The sequence below is a fragment of the Vombatus ursinus genome, unplaced genomic scaffold (genome assembly GCF_900497805.2).
Source record: "Vombatus ursinus unplaced genomic scaffold, bare-nosed wombat genome assembly UNPS02004827.1, whole genome shotgun sequence".
Classification (NCBI taxonomy): Eukaryota; Metazoa; Chordata; class Mammalia; order Diprotodontia; family Vombatidae; genus Vombatus; species Vombatus ursinus.
In genome coordinates, this window is record NW_020944605.1 from 2,416,607 (window position 1) to 2,438,531 (window position 21,925).

General features: G+C 31.9%; 1 protein-coding gene across 1 annotated transcript in view; it reads right to left on the bottom strand.

Moving 5' to 3' along the window:
* The window catches only part of DMD (dystrophin), a 2,133,690-nt gene that overhangs the window by 2,014,150 nt on the left and 97,615 nt on the right, over positions 1-21,925 (bottom strand). The window contains exon 2 of the mRNA XM_027841994.1: positions 9,176-9,237. Coding sequence (XP_027697795.1) covers positions 9,176-9,237 — 62 coding nt within the window. The remainder of the gene's footprint in view (positions 1-9,175; positions 9,238-21,925) is intronic.

The window sequence follows — 21,925 nt, forward strand, 5'->3', positions numbered from 1 at the left end:
TCTATGGATCATGACTGGAAAACTTGCTTTTTAAAACTCACCTGAAACATAATCAATTCTTCAGCCCCTCATTTAAGCTCTTTGTGAATATTTTTTTTCTTATAAACAACATATTTTTGGATTCTGTTTTGTAACCCATTTTGCAAACCTCCTCAGTTTCATGATAAGTTCATCGCATTTACACTAGTGGTTAAGATTGTTAATTACAAATTTCTCTTTATCATAACCTCTTAGACTTTTTTCATGATTTTCTTTTGACATCCTCATTACAAAGAAAAGCAGATGGACAAAGGGAAAGAATTCCTAGAATCTGAAAATTAAGTGGGCTGTTCCTACTCCTCTGTCTATCTTCTCTTTACCTCACCAAGACCCAAATCTCTACTTCTTTCAATTGTTTAACCCTTTTTTTTTCTGTCTGGCATTCTTCTTGGAAACCCAACTTATCCAAAATAATAAATTCTTTCCACTTTCTCATTTTTTCACCAGTGTGTATTCCTTTTTATTTTACTTTCCCTTTCTTTACTCCTTAAAACCAACAAAAAACAGACCAATACCATTCCAATGCTCTCTGTTTGCCTTATTTGATCTGCTTTCTGATATTGAAAGTTAGTTGGATTCAAAAGGAACACTTGTCTCTTTTATCCCTATTAAAATGTAAATATTTCATCATTGTTTAATTCCTTCCAATAGCTCAAATATATTTAACTTAACTATTAAAGTTTCTCTAACATTTAAAGTTTCTACTCTGCTCCAGTCTTTTCTTCAGAATACTTAAAAGTTTAATTTTTTAAAATTTATTTTATTTTTTTGCCAGTTAGGGTTAGGTGACTTGCCCAGGGTCACACAGCTATTTAGTGTCAAGTGTTTGATCTGATGTCACATTTGAACTCAGATCCTCCTGACTTCAGGGCCGGTGCTCTATCCATTGCGCCACCTAGCCGCCCCTAGTTGTATATTCTTTAAAAGCTCTATTTTTTTTCCAACAGCATTACACTCAGTTTTGAAGGTTTTTGTTTATTTATTTGTTTGATTTAAGTCTTTATATTTTTCTTTTGGAATATTCTAAGATTTTTCTTTTAATTAGAGCAGTTATTGCTAACTACTGTGTAATATTGGTACGTGCACCATTTGTGATTGCCTTATTTTCTTTGACTTGGACATTCTGGATTTTAGCTATGACATTTTAGTTTAGGATTGCTTTTATAAGGTGAACAGTGGAGTTTCTTAATTTCCATTTTGTCTTCTGGTTCTAATGGGTCTGAGCAATTTTATTTAATGATTATTGGAAATATGGTATCCAGGTCTTTGCTTGGTCATGGTTTTTAGGGAGTGCAATGATTCTTAAGTGATCTTTCCTTGACATCTTTTCCAGTGTAGATGTTTTTGGTAGTAAATGCATTAAATTTTCATCTCTTCATAAATCATTTGACTTTGTTGCATAGTTTCTTGGTTTTTTTGATGGAGTCATTGAGTTATATTCATTCCATACTGGGTTTTTTTTCCAAATAACTCACCACATATACAAGGTTTTTTTGCTTTTAGTTTAAAGCTCTTTAGTTTTCTTTCCATTTTTATTCCCAAACTCCATTTTCACTTATAATTTTATTTTTATCTCTTACTTCTTTTATTCCAAGCACTCTCAAAGTCCTCATAGCCAAGAATATTTTTTCCCTGAGGATCTGATTATCTTTTTTTATGAGGTTCTTCTATTATTCTTTTTTTTATGCTTCTCTTGATTCTTCTCCTTCTCCTTTTTCTTTTCTCCCTTCTTATTTATTCTTCTCCCTCCCCATATTTGTATCCTTAGTTCTTGGATTGAGATTTTGTGCCCATTCTACATATATATATATATATATATAGATATATAGATATATAGATATAGATACAGATATATATATTTTTGGTTAAGTGACTTGCTCAGGGTCACACAGCTAGTAAGTAGTGTCATGTCTGAGGTCATATTTGAACTCAGGTCCTCCTGACTCCAAAGCCAGAGCTCTATCCAGTGTCTTGAATGAGTTACATAGCTTCTTATTGGCCATGTGATTTCTTTAGTGTAGATGCCACTCTTTCTACATTTTAGATGAGATCTTATTCTCTACTTTAATCCCTGATGTCATTTTCCATCTCTTTATGGTCCACGGAGGATGCTGGCTTTGGACTTGGATAATCTCTGATCAGGAGTCAGTCCCTTCTCTTGTGGAATGGAATGTTGGAGATTATGTGGATCTCAGGCCTCCTCTTCAACTTGCCTGCTTCTAGTGCCCTTATTATGATTTGACCTTGTATCCTATTGGGACCAATTATCCTATGCAAAAGGCATAGGCAGGCCTTCTTTTTCTATGTACAAACTTTTCAAAACTGGTTTTGTCTCTAATGATGTTCTATCTCCAGATACGGAATTTAGCTTTAGGTGCCTGATTATTGAAGTCCTTGTTGGCTTATAGCCACAACACTAACTGGATTCAGGTCTATTTGTAAAAACTCCCATCTCATTACCAGCCTTTGCCAGTTTCTGGACTCCATGTTAAGTGTTTCTGGACTAAATGGATGAGCTTCTGGTTTTTTGTGTTTTTTTTTTTAATTTAAAAAAAATCATTCTTCATAGTAACTTCATGGCAACATGCTTTTCTAACACATTTTATTCAAATATTTTTGCAGGAAAGCTTGGTGGTTTTTCTATAACTTTTCAGATTGCCATCTTAACCAGAAGTCTTCCTATTCGGTTATCTGGTACTTGCTTCTCCTAGATTCTCTTAATGTGGTAATTATTTATTTTCAAATTTTGCATTCTCCACTAGCTCATCTAAGCTCTTTGTCAAGATTTAGAAAAAAATAAACACAATAGAGTGACTACATAAGTCATCTATCTTCTGCAGAAAATGGATTTTTCATAAAAATAAAAGCAATTCAGAAATGTGGCAAAAGGGGCGTTCACTAACATTTAAACTATTATGTTGAAGGAACAATTATATTGACACTGACTAATTTCTGTGGTAGATGTGTCCCAATTTATCTCTCTAAGTTATCAGATATTGAATGAAATAGTCACAAAAAACAAGTGAAAGAAGTTTTTCCTACACATAACAATGTCCATAAGAGAAATGGAATACGTCTTTTCATTGAAAGATAGATTTCACTGTGGAGATTGCAATATAGTCTATAAATCCTTGCTAAATATATGTTGTAATTATTAAGTAGTTAGGGAACTTCCATAGTAAGGCTTCTACACATCTCCTAAGTGAGCAGATATAAATGAAATGTCCCAATTGCCAATGTCACTGTCTAAATAGCAAAGTTATGGACTGGAATCTATCACTTAATCCATTAATGATTATTGTTCTTGTACATAATTTAAAGTACATAATTCACACAACCCCAATGTTTTAAGATTTATTTTCAGTGGTACTATAACTTGCATTAGTAGGCATGTTAATGATATTCAGAGAGATTGACTTCTATTTGTAGTCAATTTTGTGAGTCTCAAGTTAAATATTCACAAAGTAAACAATAGAATTTTTAGGATCACAAAACACCTACAGATATTAATAGACAATTTGCCTGGAATTAATGAGTGTCTCAATAATAATCATATATATTTACTGTGATAAACATAATTTATCTTTATATATAAGATATTTGGACTATATTATAGTACAAATGTAAAATCTACATAACTTTTATTTTAAAGAGAATGCATTTCTGTGTAACGCTTTAAAATTATCAGGAAATACTAAGTGTAAAATTGTTACAGACATAATGAGAAATATATGGATATAGATGGATAGATGTGTGTGTATTCTTGGATTACAATTAGTATCTTGGGTAATTTGCCAAATAAACAGAATTTGACAGAAAGCTCTTGTGTTCATATGCAATACATGTCTCTACAGCAGCGGTAAGCAGTTGGATTAACTAAGAAATACTAACTTGAAGCAAAAAGTCTGAAAAATGTCCTTCACAGTTTTACAAATAGACAGGTTTTGTTTAGTTATGTTGTTTTTCCTTTCTCATTCCATTAAAAAAACAACAGCACAGAATCACGAATTTCTCTGCTCTACATATATTTAGACACAAATATCATTGACTGAGTGAAAGAGCATAACAAATAAGTACTTCTTTCCAAAATATTGGAAATAAGGTGAAGAATCATGTTTTCCCTCTCTCACTTGATATCAAATTCACTTTATTGACTGTCATATTACATTGTTGACTCATATTGAGCCTATCAGCTCATACAATTCCCAGAACATTTTCTCGATGAACTGCAATCTAGCCACACTTTCCCCATCCTGTTTAGTGGGTATTTTTAGTTTAATTATAGGACCTTATGTTTATTTATAAGAAAGTTCATTTTATTAGATTCAGCCTTTTGTAAGAAATAGACAATCTATTTGGACACTGGTTCGATAATTCAAGCCAACCAAAATTTTTCCTATTCCTCCTAGTTGTTTGGCATCTACAAATTTCAAATGCATGCCATGTATGCTTTTATTCATACTGATAAAAATATTACTAGCACATAGCCAAGAATCAGTCCCTAGAATATTCCATTCCATCCCTTATTTGTGTCCATTTCCTTCCAATGGTGCCTTAATCTTTATTTTCCTCTGCAGTGAACACAATTGATTCTTGATGAATTAATTAAGAAAAAAAAAGACATGAAGAAGGGTTATAAATTGTACCTTGACTTTGATATTAAGAAATGATAACTACTGCTTTACCTTAAAAAAAGACATAATAGAAGCAGAATTGAAGTTGAAATCTATTTTTATACAGAAAACTTAGAAAAAATCAATTGGTAAATATTTTATAAGTGTTTTGATTAAATATGTACCATAATAATTGTGCACTTGGGACATCAATTAAGAAAGAATAGCTCATTTGATTTCTTTAAATACCGTATGTCTTTTATGGAGTGAAGATGTTGCCAACAGGAGATAGTTACATGAAAGTATAAGCAATATTTCAAGAGGAACCTAAGGAATCTAATGCTTGGAAAAAAATTTAAATGAAACAGGAAAAAATTCCATTTAGAGTATGAATATGTGCTTATATGTAAAGGCATATTTTTTAAATGTCGGTCATCTTTATTCAAAATTAATGAATTGTTTTAACTTTGAAGTTTTCAATTTTAATATATATTTATTGAAATTTTTTCTAAATTTCTAAATTGTTCTTACTTTATTGTTATTTTGCAAGCAAAAATATGTGTATATGTGTGTGAGTGTATATATACATATACATATATACATTATATATATACAATATATACATACACTATATCTATTTTTATATATACATTACACATACATGTGTGTATATATATACATGTATTCCTACACATATGGAATCAAAATGAATTATAAATTATTTACATACTTATTTTATGATTCCATATATTTGTACACATGCGTATGCATGTATGTACGTACATATAATTTTATAAGTCCAGGCTAGGTAAAATAGCACATCTAATCAAATTCTGTTTGTCTGATTAGTGAGCACAATTCTGTAAAATTCAGTAGTTTAAAAATCTATCAAACAATATTTTTAAAATTCTCCTGGGGCTATAGTTAATGATTATTGAAAATCTACTATTTTAATATTGTATTTTTTGGGAAAAAAACAATTTTAAAGAGTATTTCTGAGGATGTATTATTTACTTGTATAAAACTTGAATGGATTTAAAATTATTGCACTTATTTCACAGTAGGAAGACAATTCCAAAGATTTTGATCATGGTTTTAGTTAATCTGTAACTAGATCTCAAAAATAAATACTCTAGTGATTGGCAAAAGATTTTACACATATCTCAATTTATTATACTTTGGAAACAAATTACTTAAAGATGGGCAGAACAAAAACAAACCCTATCCATCCTTTTTTTTCTAAATATTTGGGGGCAGCTAGGTGGCACAGTGGATAGAGCACTGGCCCTGAAGTCAGGAGACCTGAGTTCAAATCCGGCCTCAGACCAAACACTTGACATGTACTAGCTGTGTGACCTTGGGCAAGTCACTTAGCCCCGATTGCCTCACTAAAAAAAAAAAAAAAATTAACATTTCAATGAGAAGAAGGATCAAGTTTTTGTCATCAAGATGTAATAACTCTATTTAGAAGTAAAAATATTTTTGAAATATATGCATTGCTTTTCAATATAGTTATAATGTAGATGGTTATTTTAATTTTCTTAATAAAAATATTTTAATTTATATTTTCCAAAAAATTCTGATGAAGGACATTTATACACATACAAATTGCATGAATGGTAGCAATATGCTATTTATGTAATGATTAACAAGATCTAGTATCTAGTTTAAAGGCAAAAATACTTGAAGGTAATTTCACAAACAAATTTATTTTAGTAATGAGTTTTCAGGGATTCAATGATCTGTAACTGATCTAACATTATTCAACAATAGTTAACAGAATTAATCACATTAAAAATTTTAAAAATCTACATGATTCATCAACTGATAAAAAAAAACCTCTTTGGAATCATTGATGCTAAAAATCCCACAAAATAAAGATATTGACAACATTTTATATGAAACTAAGAGGCATTTAAAATAAAAATCTAACATTATTTGCCATTCGAGAAAATACTTTGCCAAACAAATACAAGATTAAAACAAGAATTTTCTCTTTTCCCTATCATTTGTCATATTTCCTTAAATGCTAGTTAGACTAGTAATGCAAGAGAAATAAATTAAAGGAATTAACACAAAGAGGAAACACAATTATCCCTATTTGATAAAGGGATGGCAGTTTAGCTAGAAAACCCTAGGGAATCAGTAAAGAAAAATAATTCTGAATCAGATAATTTTATAAAAGTTTAATAACAAAAATAAGTCAATAATCATCAAGTGTATTTCTTGTAGCCGTAACAAAATTTAAGGAAAAAAATTAGAAATGGAAATTTTATTCATGTAAAATAGCTATAAACATGCAAAATGTCTGTGAATCAATCCATGATATATAATTTATCACTGTGAATGACTCTAGAATCTAATCAAGATTCAATAGAAACATTGTCACTCATTTCATTTGAACTATGGATAAAGTCTAGAAAGAGAAAGTTTCTTCTTTAACCTCCGATGAAAACTTTAGATGGTGAAATATAAATACCTAATCTGAAATATTTTCTTCTCATTTAAAAAGTGAAAATTATCATCACAATCTTTAGAAAAATGGGATGCAATTCTCCTTGACCATTGGTGTCTGCTAATCATCATGGTGTAGAAAGAATTCTAATTTCTATTTATTTTTAGATGCATAAGCAATGCCTTTTCTCAACCAATAATAGCAATAATAACTAGCATTTATACAATGCTTGAATGTTTGCTAAGCACTTTTAAAATATATCTTTTATATCTTATAACACTGTGTATTTTGTATTCACAACAGCCCTCAGAGGTAGTTCTATTATCATCCTTGTTTTACAGATTAGTAAACTGAGGAAGATGGAGGTTAAGGGACATGTCCAGTGTCACATAGCTGAGTCCAGCTTACTCAAATCTTTCTGACACCATGCCCAGGACACTATTTGTTACATCACTTAGCTGCCTAATAATATAAACAAATAAATATTTTCTAGATGATGATAAAAATTGTTAACATGAAAAAATCCATGACTTTTTATTGTTATCTATGTTAATAAATATGCATTTCAAATATCTGTATACATTTTTATGATTTAATTTAAAAAAAAACTACCATACTTGGATCATAATATAAAAAGTGATTTTAAGGTAAATAAAATTTAATCATTCTGTATCATTAACAAAACTACCCAATTAGAGGAATTCCAAAACAAATTAGAAGGATGCTGAGGGATACTTTATTTCAACCTGTACCTGAATAAGGTATGTGTATGTGTGTGTATATATATATATGTCTATATCTGTATCTATATAGATATAGATGTGATATCCCCATTTTGTAGTCATCTAGTCTCAACTTTAAGATGTCTAGTAGGTCAGAACATAAAGTGGCCAATTATACTTTTGTATAGATTAAACTATTAGGAATATGTTACATATAATGAATGCAAATCTATTTCGTAAAATTTGCTTTTATCAGTGTCCCCCATGGCCAATCAGAAAAGTCTAATCCCTGTCTCACATGATAGCCTTTCAAATAACTGAATAAAACTTTTTGTCTTCTATGAAAACTTCTTCATTCAACAAATTCTTCTTTCAATAAAGTCTTATAATTTTTCCTGGAGTCTCCTCTATTCAGTAAATGTGTAAATTCCCAAACCATAAATAGTGTTTTAAATATTAATGGTAGAAATAAAGACTTATTTTTTCCAAAATCTGCCAGAGAATGCCTTACTGCATTGTTACAATAAAGCTTCAGAATGGATGGAAATATCTTTGTGAAACTCTCTGTACCTTAGACAGATAACCTTGAAATCAGGATGAGACAGAATTAATTATGAGAAGTGAAATCTCATGGGATAATTGTTGATTCATGATATTTCAAAAACAAGACAGAATTAAAGATACAAACATCATTAATAATTTCCTCTTAAAAAGCACAGTTCATGTGAAATTGTGTGTATTTGTATGTACATGTGTGTACTCATGTATGCACAGAGATTATGCTAAGAGAAAATATGCTCTGAGTTAGATTTGCATAATAGGTAAAATTATTGAGGTTCTTGAAAGGTTTTTATAATGTTTGTGTCAAGATCAAATCTTCTTAGGACCATTTCCTTAACTGACTGAATTAATGGTCCATAGGCAGTTATGTCAGTTTTTTTTTTTAATTAAGCTGACTACCTGTATACATTACATAATATGCATAAAATAATATTTTTACAAAAAAGGTATCATTCATAAGAATTATCATCAATCATCATGACCACTGATAAAAAATAATGTCTACTACCTACAAAATTACTGTTATAATCATCTTATTGAATTTTGTAATTGAATGTCTATGTTATCACAAAGGCCAATTTGATCAGGAGTAAATTCACTTATTCTCATCAGAACTAATAATCATACATTCCCAATATTCTTCTTTGCTCTTTTTTCACTAAAATAAAGTCTTGCCAAAAATTTTTCTGACTTTAAATGGCAAAAAAAAACCCTGACATAGATAATATACCTTTTAATATTAAATGGCTACTAAGTCTATCTTAAAATAGGGAAAATATCTTTACCTTAGAAAATTGTGCATTTATCCATTTTGTGAATGTTTTCTTTTGAACATCTTCCCTTTCATCTGCAAGTAAAAATAAAAAAAAATCAGTGTTCAAAGTTATATTATTCCCATTTCATTTCCAAGGTTTTTAAGCATTTTATTATCGAAGATTCTTTCACCTACCAACATGCTTCATTATTATATTTGAGTAGTATTATGAACACCATTAGAAATGAAATTAAGTGTTGATTTTGTGGATATTGTGTTATTTAACATCCTAAATAAAACAAGATCAGTAAAACTGGTATGATTCTCTTCATGTTGTCATACAAATGCTATAGAACTCTGCTCAGTATAAGTACCAACCACAATTCAATAGAACTAATGATGAAATATGCTACAGACCTTAGAGAGGTAAAAGTCCCAGCTTTCAGAATGAGATTTTATTTTTGGACATGGCTAATGCATTAATTTATTTTGTTTGATTCTACATGTTTATAACAATTTGTTTTGCTTATGTTCTCATTTGGGAGTTTGGAGGAAAAGGAAAAAAGGCAAATTTTTGCTAATTGGAAAAAAACATATATAGATAGAGATTTAGTTAGATAATGCATGTATATATACATTAAAAAAACAAGAAAATGATGAAGTAAAATGCTTCTTATGATATTTAGTTTTATATTTGCCATTTCAAAGTTGAATGCATTCTTGTTGTTATTATAATGTTGGTCATGTGAGGGAAGGGAATAAATATCTATATCTTACCCGCTACTTGCCAAGCATCAGTGTTTTTTACAAATATTATCTCCTTTGATCATATAAAACACTTATATATCTAGATGAGATGTGTATATGGGGAAGGAGAGGTAGTTACAGTAATGGTTTGCTATTCTTTGCTGTGTATGATAAGTACTTTATTTTTATTTGAAAACTGAAGGCCAGAAAACAACCAAATCCAAGAAGGAATGTGGATGATGCCTCAGTATTCTGAGAGCAAACAGGAGGTATGAAACAGAGAGAAAGACTAATCAGAGATATATTCTATTTATTGGCATGTCTTTTTTCATGGCTCTAGCAAGCATCTCAAGGTAAAGAGGACTGGAATTTGGTTGAAAGGCCAGAAAAGATCTGTGCAGGAAAAAAAAATCCTCTGTGCCTTGTTTGTGGGATATATGACTTCCATAAAGGATGCGACCCAGAAGCCAGTCTAGGTAATGGAAATGCAGAATTCTAAAGCGGTAAAGAACCTAAGAGATCATTTATTCCTATTTCCTAATTTTATAGTTGAAGAAACCAAGAAATGAAATTACAACCTCAAAGTAACATAGCTAGTAACAATCAGCACTAGTTAATGGACTAGAGACTCTGACTTCATCATTATGGGTGAAACAAGGTAGAACATTCACTTGAGGTCAAGCAACCTGCCTTAGAGTGGTCAACAACAAGAAAAGGCTGAAAATATGAAATTTTTGGGAGGCTGGTGGAAAAAAAAAGAAAAAAGGACAGAAGTTCTTCATAATTTAGGGAACCTAGAGGTAAAGATTGCTATCGTCTACCCTTGATGTCTCCTACTAATCAAATTCTTGTTGAGAGGGATTTAATTGTAATATCTATAAAGGCCAAAAACCTAGAAAACTAACTTTGGAATAGAAGGCAACAATCATATTGACAAATGTCTTCTTTTTTAAAATTATATAAAAATGTCCATATCCACGGATGGATTGTTCCCAAAGAGCTTATAAAAGACGGGTTACAATCCACTTTTACTTAGAGGAATTAACATTATTTAATCAAGTGGTTAAAGGAGATAATCTTAAAGATTTAATCTCTAAAATTCTGTGATTCCAAAGGAGAACATGAACATAGTCAATTGTGCTACATTTTATGTATTCAGGACATTAAACCTCTTTCTTTGGTAACAAGAATAAAATATGACTCACTGAAAAAAAGATAAAGATATTATAAAGGGTTTTATACCACCCCCTCAAAGTCCTCATTTTTTCCTAACAAAAATGAAATAATTTATCCCAACTATTCACCACTTAAATCAGTCAAGGACTCGAAGACAGGTATAGGTAAATTACATGAAAAAAATCAAGGATAATTTTCTAAGATGTAACTTACTGTGCTTAGGCCATGCCAATATAAAAGAAAATGACAATACTACAAAAATAATTTATATGCATTTTTTTGAGATATACAAAATAAAAACAAAATCAATTTGGAGGAAAAATGTTTAGATCCTCAAGGGATAATAATGAAAAAAGAAGAAAAGAAAGGAAAACAGTACTTTCTAAGTCCAAATTATATGATATAGTCATCATCAAAACTACTCGATTTGGGTTTAAACACGTAAAAGTAAATCAGTGGAACATAGATAAGATTAATAATCATAAGATTAATTATCCCAGGGTTAGATAAGCACAAGAACATAAACTACTTGAGTAAGAACTAAACTTTGGCAGGTACTCTTTGGAAAACTACACAGTAGTTCATCAGAAAAGAAATTTAGATAAATATCATATACCATACATCATATATCGCAATACATTCAAAATGGAAATACTACCTGAATACTAAAGGTCACACACACACACACACACACACACACACACACACGCAAAACCTAAAAACCATGTAAGATTATCAGGTATATTCTGCAGCTATGTCTAGCGGAAGAATTCTTAACCAAAACAGTGGATGTAGTAACAAATATAAATTGTAATTGTGATTACATGAAAATGAAAAATAAGAGCCTTTTATCCTAACAAAACAATGCAACCAACCAGATAACAAATTATTAAGAAATTATCATGCGCATACTATGTGCCAGGCCCTCTGCTACGTAACTTAGGATAAAAAGATAAGAACAGTCCATGACCTAAAGGATATTTCATTATAATGGATAAGAAAACTTATTATTTTTAGCATCATCATCATATTCTAGCATGTATATAGTGTTGTAAGGTTTGTAAAGTCCTTTATAAATATTATCAAATTTTATCCTCACAACATTTTTGTGATGTAGGTGCTACTATTATCCTCATTTGACAGATGAGGAAAATGAGGCAGAGAGGAGATAAGTGACTTGACCTGGGTCACACAGCTAGGAAGTGACTGAGGAGGATTTGGATTTGGATGCCCCTAGGTACACTGTTCCATCTACTGCGCCAGATACAAGATATAAAGAGATTAGAAGGACAATAATATTGTAAGAGAAGACAGTACCAGCTAGGTAACCAGGAAAGTCTTTCTGTACTATGTAGTTTTGAAGGAAACCAGGGATTTAAGAAATGGGCATAAAAAGGAACAGTATTGTAGACCTGAGGAAAATCCAGTGAAGAGGCCCTGAGATGGGTGCTGAGTGAAAGGAAGAGCAAATAGTTCAAGTATGTATGGAAGACAATAGAGTGTAAGAAGTCTAGAAATGTGGAGCAGGGACAGATTATGAAGAGCTTTAAATGACAAATCATTTTATATTTGATCTTGTAGATAACTGGGAACTTAATGAATAGAAGTTGTCATGGTTAGACATACATTTTAGGAAAATCACTATGACACCTAGTTGGAGGGTAAACTGGAGAAGGAAGAGATACAAATATGTAAAACCAAAAGCCCTTATCTGAGTGGATTAAAAGTGAAACGATATGAACAAATAGTTGTCAAAACAACCATAACCAACATAAATGATTGCTTCAAATCACTTATATTAAAAATATGCAAATCCAAAGAATTGAGGTTTCAGCTAATGTCTAGAAAGTTGGCAAAGGTGAAAGATTTGAACTGTAATAATTGGAGGGACTGTGGAAAGACAGGTCCTGATACTTGTTGATGGTTTTATAAATTCATTTTATAAAATTTCTAGAAAACAATTTGGAATTTTATTGACAAACTGACAAAAATCCATATGCTCTTTGACCTAGAGATTTGATTGATAGGCACATACCCTAAAGTGGTCAAAATATTCATATTAATATTTTTATGGTTTTAAAGAATGAAAAAGTGTTGTTTCTTATAGATTGTAGAATCATTAAATATATTCTCTCAAATGGTCTATACATGTAAAAATATTTCTATACCCTAAGTAATAATAAAAAAGAATTCAGATAAGCATGGGAAGATTTATATGGACTCATGCTGAATGAAATAAAAAAGAACTAGGAAAAATGTGCATACCAATTACCATGTTTAAAAAAAAAGAATACACAAAGAATGAACACTATCAACATCATCATTATAATGAGTAAGCTAGGAGATTATTCATGGAGAATATGTATATGCAGAATCCCCTGATCTCAGTTATTTTTTGTTAGATTGCATTGCATTTTCTCTGCTTTTTAACCTTTCTTATAATTGATGGATTACTAGAGAAAGAAGAAAGATGAACATAGTCAGAAAAGAAGGTCATTTAAAAAAATAGATATCAAAATTTCTTTTCATTCCTAATGTGAAGCAAAATTATAGCCATTTTTGTAATTACCATAAAGTTAGAATCAACCTATGTGGGAATTTCAAATAAAATCTATTTTGATTGGCTATGGCATTTATAATTTATCTCTTATAAATAAAGATGATCATGAAGTTCCTTCTTTCACTTTTCCTCAAGTTCTTTTTTAAATAAAAGATCATTATTGGTTTGTTTTTATTTTTTAATATCACCTAGATTTCCTTTTTTATTTTCCCTATTTATCCATCCCAGAGAGGTCCTAATTTTTCAAATGGACTACCATCAAAAGAAGACAATGATGTAAATATGGAAAAAATGTGAGGAACTGTTTTTCAAATACCAAAGTGTCTACAGTCCCTTTGGGCCACTATAGAAAATAGGAAACAGCGATGGAGTGGGAACAGTTCACGAAAGATAGACCTTTCATAGTACTTTAAGTGCTTGGAAACTGTTGGGAGAATTGTGCTATTAAATATGACAGAATTGCCCATATCTTTATCTTGCAAGTCTGTCATAGCTCCTTAAAATATGTGAAATGCTATAGCTGACATATCTTTCCCTTTCTGATCCTAACCATAAGCAGTTTAGTTTTTTTTCTAATTTATTCTCATTGCTTGTTATATGTGAATCCTCCAAACTATTTGGGAATATATCCCTGCTCATTTTGTGCAGAAATTCTTACTTCCATTTATCACTTAATCACAGAATTTATCTCCTCTCAGTAAAATGAAGATATGCTCTACTCTTACAAGTATACACACCTACTAGTCTGTAAGCTCCTTGAGGGTAAGGTCCCTGATTTATCTCAATTGTACCTAGCATAGTTCTGTACAACAAGTAAGTGCTTAATAAATGTTTGTTGTAGTATATCGCAAATCATTTGATAATCAAATCATATTTTTGTTAACAGGTTGGATGCTGCAAATATGCTCGAAATGTTTCTAAAGTTAAAATTATATAGTTTGACATGAAATAAGGATGAACATTGAAGAATGCTATATATGTCATCAGGGGACATCTGATGAAAATGAAAGAACCCAAACCATATTGATAGATTTACAAATAACATCTGAAGGGCACCTTCTAAGGAGGTAGACTTTTTTTTTTTAACTGATATTAGTGATAGAGATTCAGAGACTGAGGTTGCCTTCTAAAGGCTTCTTCACAGGCTCAGGACAATGTACTTTTGCTGGAGGAACTTTATGGTTTATTAAAATGAGTTACATGGGTCACCTCTCTCCAACCACCCACACACACATTTTTTCTCTTGCCTTTCATGCATTTAGATTTTCAGAAACCTACAGCAATGGGAAGACAGAGAAGATTTCTCCCTCCCCCTCTAGAAATGTAAATGGTAGGAAAAGTCTATGCTTGCCCAAGCATTTTGATGAGGGAGTTTATGAGCCTTTAATTCCTAGTGGCCTTTTTCTTCCATGTTTGTTTCCTTTTTTGAGTAAATATTTAACAACCCCAAGAATGGATGTTTCCCACTTTGGTATTTACCTCATAGCTAATACTGAATATATGTGTCCCTATGAGATTGACTGTTCCTGATCTTGTGTGTTCAGGCCCTGTTCTCCCAGATGGAAAAAGGAAATGTACTCTTATAACTGGAGAACTAAAGTATCATTAGGAGACCAGGATATCTGGACCTTGACATATTGATATGAATTACTCAGATAGTGCTTCTAAATAGTGAAAGGGAAGTGTTTTTATTTTGATTTTTAAAGATTTAACAACCTTCAAGAGTATTTATGTGTGTGTTGGGCGAGGGGGTTCACATGCCTCTGCCAAGCTACCTTTAGAGATTCTTCAGCATATATGTGTCACCAGAGGAAGACCAACCCAGAACTAATCAGGAGCTTGAATGAGTCCAAATCTCATGATAACATTGAATTAGGCAAGTCAAACTCAAGTACGAGAGGTTGTGATTCCATCAAAAATCAAAAGTTCCATTTATGTTGGAACAGTTGAAACCAGCTTGATTTAGAGATGGTAATCTCTCCAGGCTTATTTTAATTAGTTGAAATCCCTACTATATATAGTTATTAATATGACTCCAAGAGGCATCTTTTTAACTGAAGAGGTCTTTCTTCTCCAGGCTCTGAACACAGGAGAGCCTCAATTACATAAAAACAAAGGGCTCTCTAGTTATTTAACCTGGAGTCTCCTAGACTATTTTTCTTCCACTGTGTCAACCCTGATTAAACCTTTCAATGACAGACAAAGTTTGCCTCCAATAATCTTCTGCCTTTTATCAGCTCATCATTTTAATTCTACTACTTTTCTTTCTTGATTAGGACAGTCTCAGAAACTTCTGGCTCATACAGTTTCTCAATTACTTAATTATGACAAAAGTATCTTGTGTTCTAAATGTTTGCTTTCCTCTTCCTGTTCTCTCCTTATTTATTCTCTGCCATTGTCAGGCAATGCTGGGTTCCCAGCTGGCCTCTAACACCTCCTGTCCCTGTGACTTTAGGCAAGTCAGTAAACCTCTCAATGTTCAAGGCAGAAATTTAAGAAAATAAGCTGCAAAAACTTTCCCACTTTTACTGGTAGAGGGAGTTCCCTACAACAATAAAATGTCAAATGCTTTTTTCTTGTATATTCATTTTAATATCATTTGATAAATAATTTAGAATAATAGTATATATTTTTGAAATTTAATTATCCTCATTGAATGATATGCACACAGGCCTGCATAAGAGCATTTGTATAAGGCTCTCTGAGCACAGAAATTTATAAATTGAAGTTTTGTCCATTTACCATATTCCTTCTATTTCCAGAAAAAAAATGCAATTTTGCAAGCCATTAACCTAAATAAATATCTGTATGATGATACAGACATCTGTGGATAATACAGATGACACAGACATGTTTGTCTGATTATCTCTGATAAAAAAGGACCTCTTTCAGTAGAAAAGCTGCAATATGCTTCATAAAAAGTTTCTGCCACATTTAGATAGTTGGCTAGCCTCAGTATTATGCTACTGTTATATATTCAGTCTTATTCTTATTGTTGAGCATACCTTTGATTGTGATTATAATTCAATGTCTTATGTGTGGATTTAATTTTCCAAAAGTAACATTCCAAATTATTTCATAGCCTCTCAACAATGAAAAGTATTTTTTCCAATACTGCTACCAAGTAATAAATAGTAACATATTTCTTCACCATCGCAAATCTAGACATCTTCTTTTTCAAACTTTAGAACAAGTTTATTGCTATGCATTTATAAATTCCACACTGTTCTTACTCTTCCTGCTGTTTTAGTGACTTCCCTCCAGGAATTATTTAACTTACAAAAGGTAATACAATTCATACTCAAAGGCCCAAAGGAAAACAGTGGTTAAATCTAAGAGGTTCAAAGGTTTATAGTTTCTTTTTTTAAAGTTCTACAGTGTACATGTATTTTATATCTTTCTCTTGGGAAAACATCTTTTAGAAATAACAAGTGAAAAGGACCATAAAAGTAAGAGAATATGAACTAATAACTTTATTTCTGTAATTCAGCATCTCTCAGAATCTTTCGTTTCTCACATAAGATAACAATATATGAAGATTGGTTTTCTGGGTACCAGCCTCAGCTAAGGTAATTCAGAATGTACCCTCCTTAGCTGATCTGTCTTCCAAACATTCTTCTTTTACCAATACTTTAGGACAACTGGTGTCTTTCAATAGAACACACATTGATTAAATTGAATACATGATAATAATTATATAAAGCACTTTGACATTTTCAACTTTATGCTTACAACAATCCTGTGAGAAAGGCAATTTTGTATAGTGCAAAGAGTGCTGGACCTGAAATGAATATATGTATTCAAATCAAGATTAAAATCTAATACTAGACATTTGACCATGGGCAAATCACTTAATATTTCTGAGTCTTGGTTTCCTCATTTCTATAATGGAAATAACAACACATACTACCTGTTTTTCAGGGTTATTGTGAGGGGGCAAACAAACTTTGTAAAGCTGAACACACTATGCAGAAGTTAATTGTCATAGGTATATATACCCTTTTCAAAACGGTGTCATCAAACATTAAAACTCAAAGTGACCTTAGGAATGATATATTACAGGATAGGGACTGAACCTCTAATCATATTGATTTAAGGAACTCTTTCTACCAGTAAAAGTTGGGAAGTTCTAATATACCACAATACCAAACGTTAGATTATTTTGAAATGATATAGACATGTTAACTTGAAAGTTTTACTGACAACTTTGAGATGACATGGATATGTCAATAAATTAATCCCAAGGTAGTATGGATAGGCGTTCGTATGTTCCCCACAAAAACCCTATAAAAATGAGTCCTCAAATTCCTGCCCCTAAGCACTCTTCCATCTTTTAAGGGTCCATGCTGTCCAAACTCGAATCCATGGTTATGCAAATGAGCCATCCACTTCCTATCCTCTCCCCCAAGTGTCCTGCCTTCTTTCACTACCCTATCCCATGCTAACTACCTCTGTTTCCCTCCCTTCACCCTTTTCGCTGCTCATCTCTGTACCTCATGTGCATTTTGTCCCTACATCCCCTATGCCTTATTACAGTGTTATTGCAGCTTTACCTCCCACTGCCATTGTGGTTTTTTCCCAGATAGTACCCAAAAATGAGGTATACCAGCCCCATTTCATAATTTCATAAATTAATTATCGATTTACTCAACAAAGCTAAGAAACAATATGTACAAAGACTACCACAAAGTAAATAGTAAGAACAAAAACACTGAAAAAAGATCTCTCTTACTTTTTTGAGAAGATAAGAGGCTGGGAACAAGGGATGTATTGGCATATACTCACACGTGGGTGATGTTCTCTCTGTGTCTCTCCCTTCTTTCCTCCTCTCTTTCCCTCTCTCTGTCTCTCTGTTTCTCCTTCTCTGTCTCTGTTGTCTCTCTGTCTCTCTCTCTCTTTCCCTCTTTCTTTCTCTTTCTCTGTCTCTCCCTCTTTGTCTCTGTCTCTCTCTCTCTCCTCTTTCTTGCATTGCAAGGATGTTTCTTTGGGTTGATAAAGGGAGAATGATATATTTAGAAATGAAGATGATATTTAAAAAGCTGCCCATTAAAGTGCTTATGTTATATAAGTCAGAGGTAAAAGTCAGAAATTCAGCAAAATGCACTGAGATCTAACTAATGAAGCCCTTTGAGTTATTCAGACACTGTGAACTCTTTTCTTTTCTTCATCTTCCTCGCTTTGCTCTCTATTATATCGATACCCAATCTTATCCCACTAACGTCTATAGAATTGAAATAGGAATTTCTCTTATAAGTTTAAATCAATCAGGAAAATTAATGGATCTAAATTACAAAGGAGAGGGAAGAGGAAAATGCAATGCAAAGCTCGAACTGCAACAATCAGCTCTGAAAATGCTAATATGTCCTCTCATATCACACAGACAATGTACTTAATAATAAAATAAAGTAGAAGTCTAATCAACAGTAGGTCGACCATTGCATTCTTATCCAATTTAGCTGTCTAAGCTTGTTAAATGTGAAACTTCTATATTAGAAGAATAAAGAAACAGTGCAAATCCCAGCAGTATAAGCAGAGAAGGCTTAAAGTTGGCAGAATGTATTCAGAAGTCTTTGTTCGGGGCAGATACTAGAAAATTGTTATTGGAAATATAGAAAGAATACAATGGAGAATAATCATGTGAGGAGATAGTCTGAGATTTAATCAGGTAAGAGTGCTACAAGATATAAGTGGTAGAACAGAAAAGTTCAGGCACCAACAATCAGTTGGGGATAGGACTGAGGATGTTAATCCTAATGAAAAGTGGTGACAGTGGCAATCTTCTTAGATACTTAATCAAAGATTTGCTTTACCAAGTTCCCCCACTGGAGGGGGGGAAGTGAACTTTATATATTTCATTCTTAAGACATAAAAATATGACATTAAGATACTGATACATCAAAGACCTTTGATTTCATCAATCTATAACTTACAGTCTTAGAGAATCATCTAGGATTTTTAGAAATGATTCTTTCAATACCTCGTAGGAAGTGTCAGAGGTAAGATTTGAACACAGTTCTTCCTGACTATAAGTCCAGCACTTCATCGACTACAATTTGAACTTATCTTCCTCCTCTCCAGCTGTCTTATTCTAAGGTGAGGTCTTGATTTCCTACCTCCACAACTATTCCAGGTCATGTCAAAGGATGTTTCACTTTGTTCATAAATCTTTGGGTATCCTTCTTCCCCCACCCCATTTCATTTCCCAGCTTCCCTTTGTGCGTTTTCTTCTATTATTGGAATGTGAGCTACTTGAAGGTAGGAACTGTCATTACTTGCTTTTATTTGTATCCTCAAGATTTAGAATACCTACCACACAGTAACAGTACTTAACAAATTCTCTCCCTCTTTCTTCCCTCCCCTTCTCCTTTTCTCTGTCTCTGTCTCTCTCTCTCTCTTTCTCTCTCTGTCTCTGTCTCTGTCTCTCTTTACCTTTCTTCTTCTATGCTATTACCTCTCAACAGGGAGAACACTTCGATTAAGTGATTAAGTTAGGGTATTAGTTTCAAAAATAAACAACATAAAGACTTTTTATAGTGTGACAATTCTTTTTTTAAATTGAATTGAAATAACCATGAATATTATCACTTATATGTAAGTATAAAGTACGAATTTTTTTCATTCACTATTCTGAAGGATATATTCAGTTTACAACATCCCCCTGGGTTACTGATTTAGATGCCTGTGAATTCATGTTAAACTTCTCAGCTGTATAATTCTAAAATGGCATGGGTACAGTTTGATTTCATACCCACTTGAACAAGAGCACAATAAAGACAAATTTTTATTTTAATCTAAAATTTGCATCTCCCATGGTGCCTAGAACAATGTCATGCATAAGGTATATGCCTAATAAAAGTTTATTGAGTTGAATTTTAAGTGTGTTTTATATTAGAGAACATAACCTATGTTTCTAAAGGATGTTAATATTATGCTAAAAATATGCATACACTTGTCCCTTAGTACTAACATATCTAGTAACAAAAGAAAAATGTTAACACCATGGATTGGGCTTCCTTCACTGTCGTTTTTTAAAAAATCTTTCCTGTTACTTCATTATACTGGATATTTCATAATTCAATTGCCTCATAAAGTTTCACATTTACAAATATTAAATGTAAATGTATGTGTGTATATAGAGACATATACATGTTTATGTGTATATATTATATATTACACACACACACTCCTCTTTTAAATAGATTAAAAGTCTACACATTCTTTCATTTCTCTGCAAATATGAAGTTTGTTTTCTGAATGGGTGTTGCTATTCTAATAGCTTGCTTTTAGAGAATTTTAACATCTATATAATACAAAACTTCCAGAACTTCAATAGATCGTCAATTTTAGAAATAAATAACCAACAATAGCAATAAAACACCATTAATTACCTGATGATCTAGGTAGTGCTAAGTTATGTCTAAGATTTCAGAAAGATTATTAGCTACCTTGAACAGAGATACTTTTAGGAATACTCAAATAGAGATTGTCTTGAGTTAGCACTTATGTGTATATAGTAATTAAGTGACAAACTTGAAGACAGGAAGTCCTGTGTTAAAATCTAGTTTGGGATACTTATTAGCTTTGTGGCCCAAGGTGAGCTTCAGGCTTCTCTTCTAGATAATGGTTATAATTACACATGTAACATGTAAGTCATAGGTTTATAGGTAAGCTCAAATGGTCTAATGCATGTACAGTATTCCAAAAACTTCAAAGTGCTTTTAAAGATCAGTTATTAATTATGTAGGAAGAAATAGAAATTATTTTCTGTCATTATTTAGACAGTCTTTGAGTAACTAAAAAAGATAATTAATATTTGTCTAAAGGTTTGAAAGTCTTATAATTAAAAACAGAGCCTATATAAAATTATAATTATAAACTGCCCATGTAAGGTAACAAACAGCACAAATCTGGTCCTCATAATTCCCCATTGGCACAAATGAGTCAAAATAATTCCATTAGACAAAATAGGTTTGGCAAACGAGGAAACTTAGGACAATTTTACTCTCCACATTGTTCCCTGACCAGGTCTGTTCCTGAGTGAGGGGTAGAGTGGAGGTGCTGAATTAGGTAAAGTCATGACCCTAAAGCCCACTGAATAGAGCACTTAGCAAAGACTGTATCCACCCACATGAAGGTGGCACTATTCAAAAGGGAAAGGCTCATTTTATGCAAACACCTCCAACCCCACACATTATAGAATCATATAGAATGGAAGCTTTTGGGAAAAAGGGATTAGATCACACAATAATAACTGGCATTTATAGAGTATTTATTCAAAGGAAAAAGGATGCATACAGC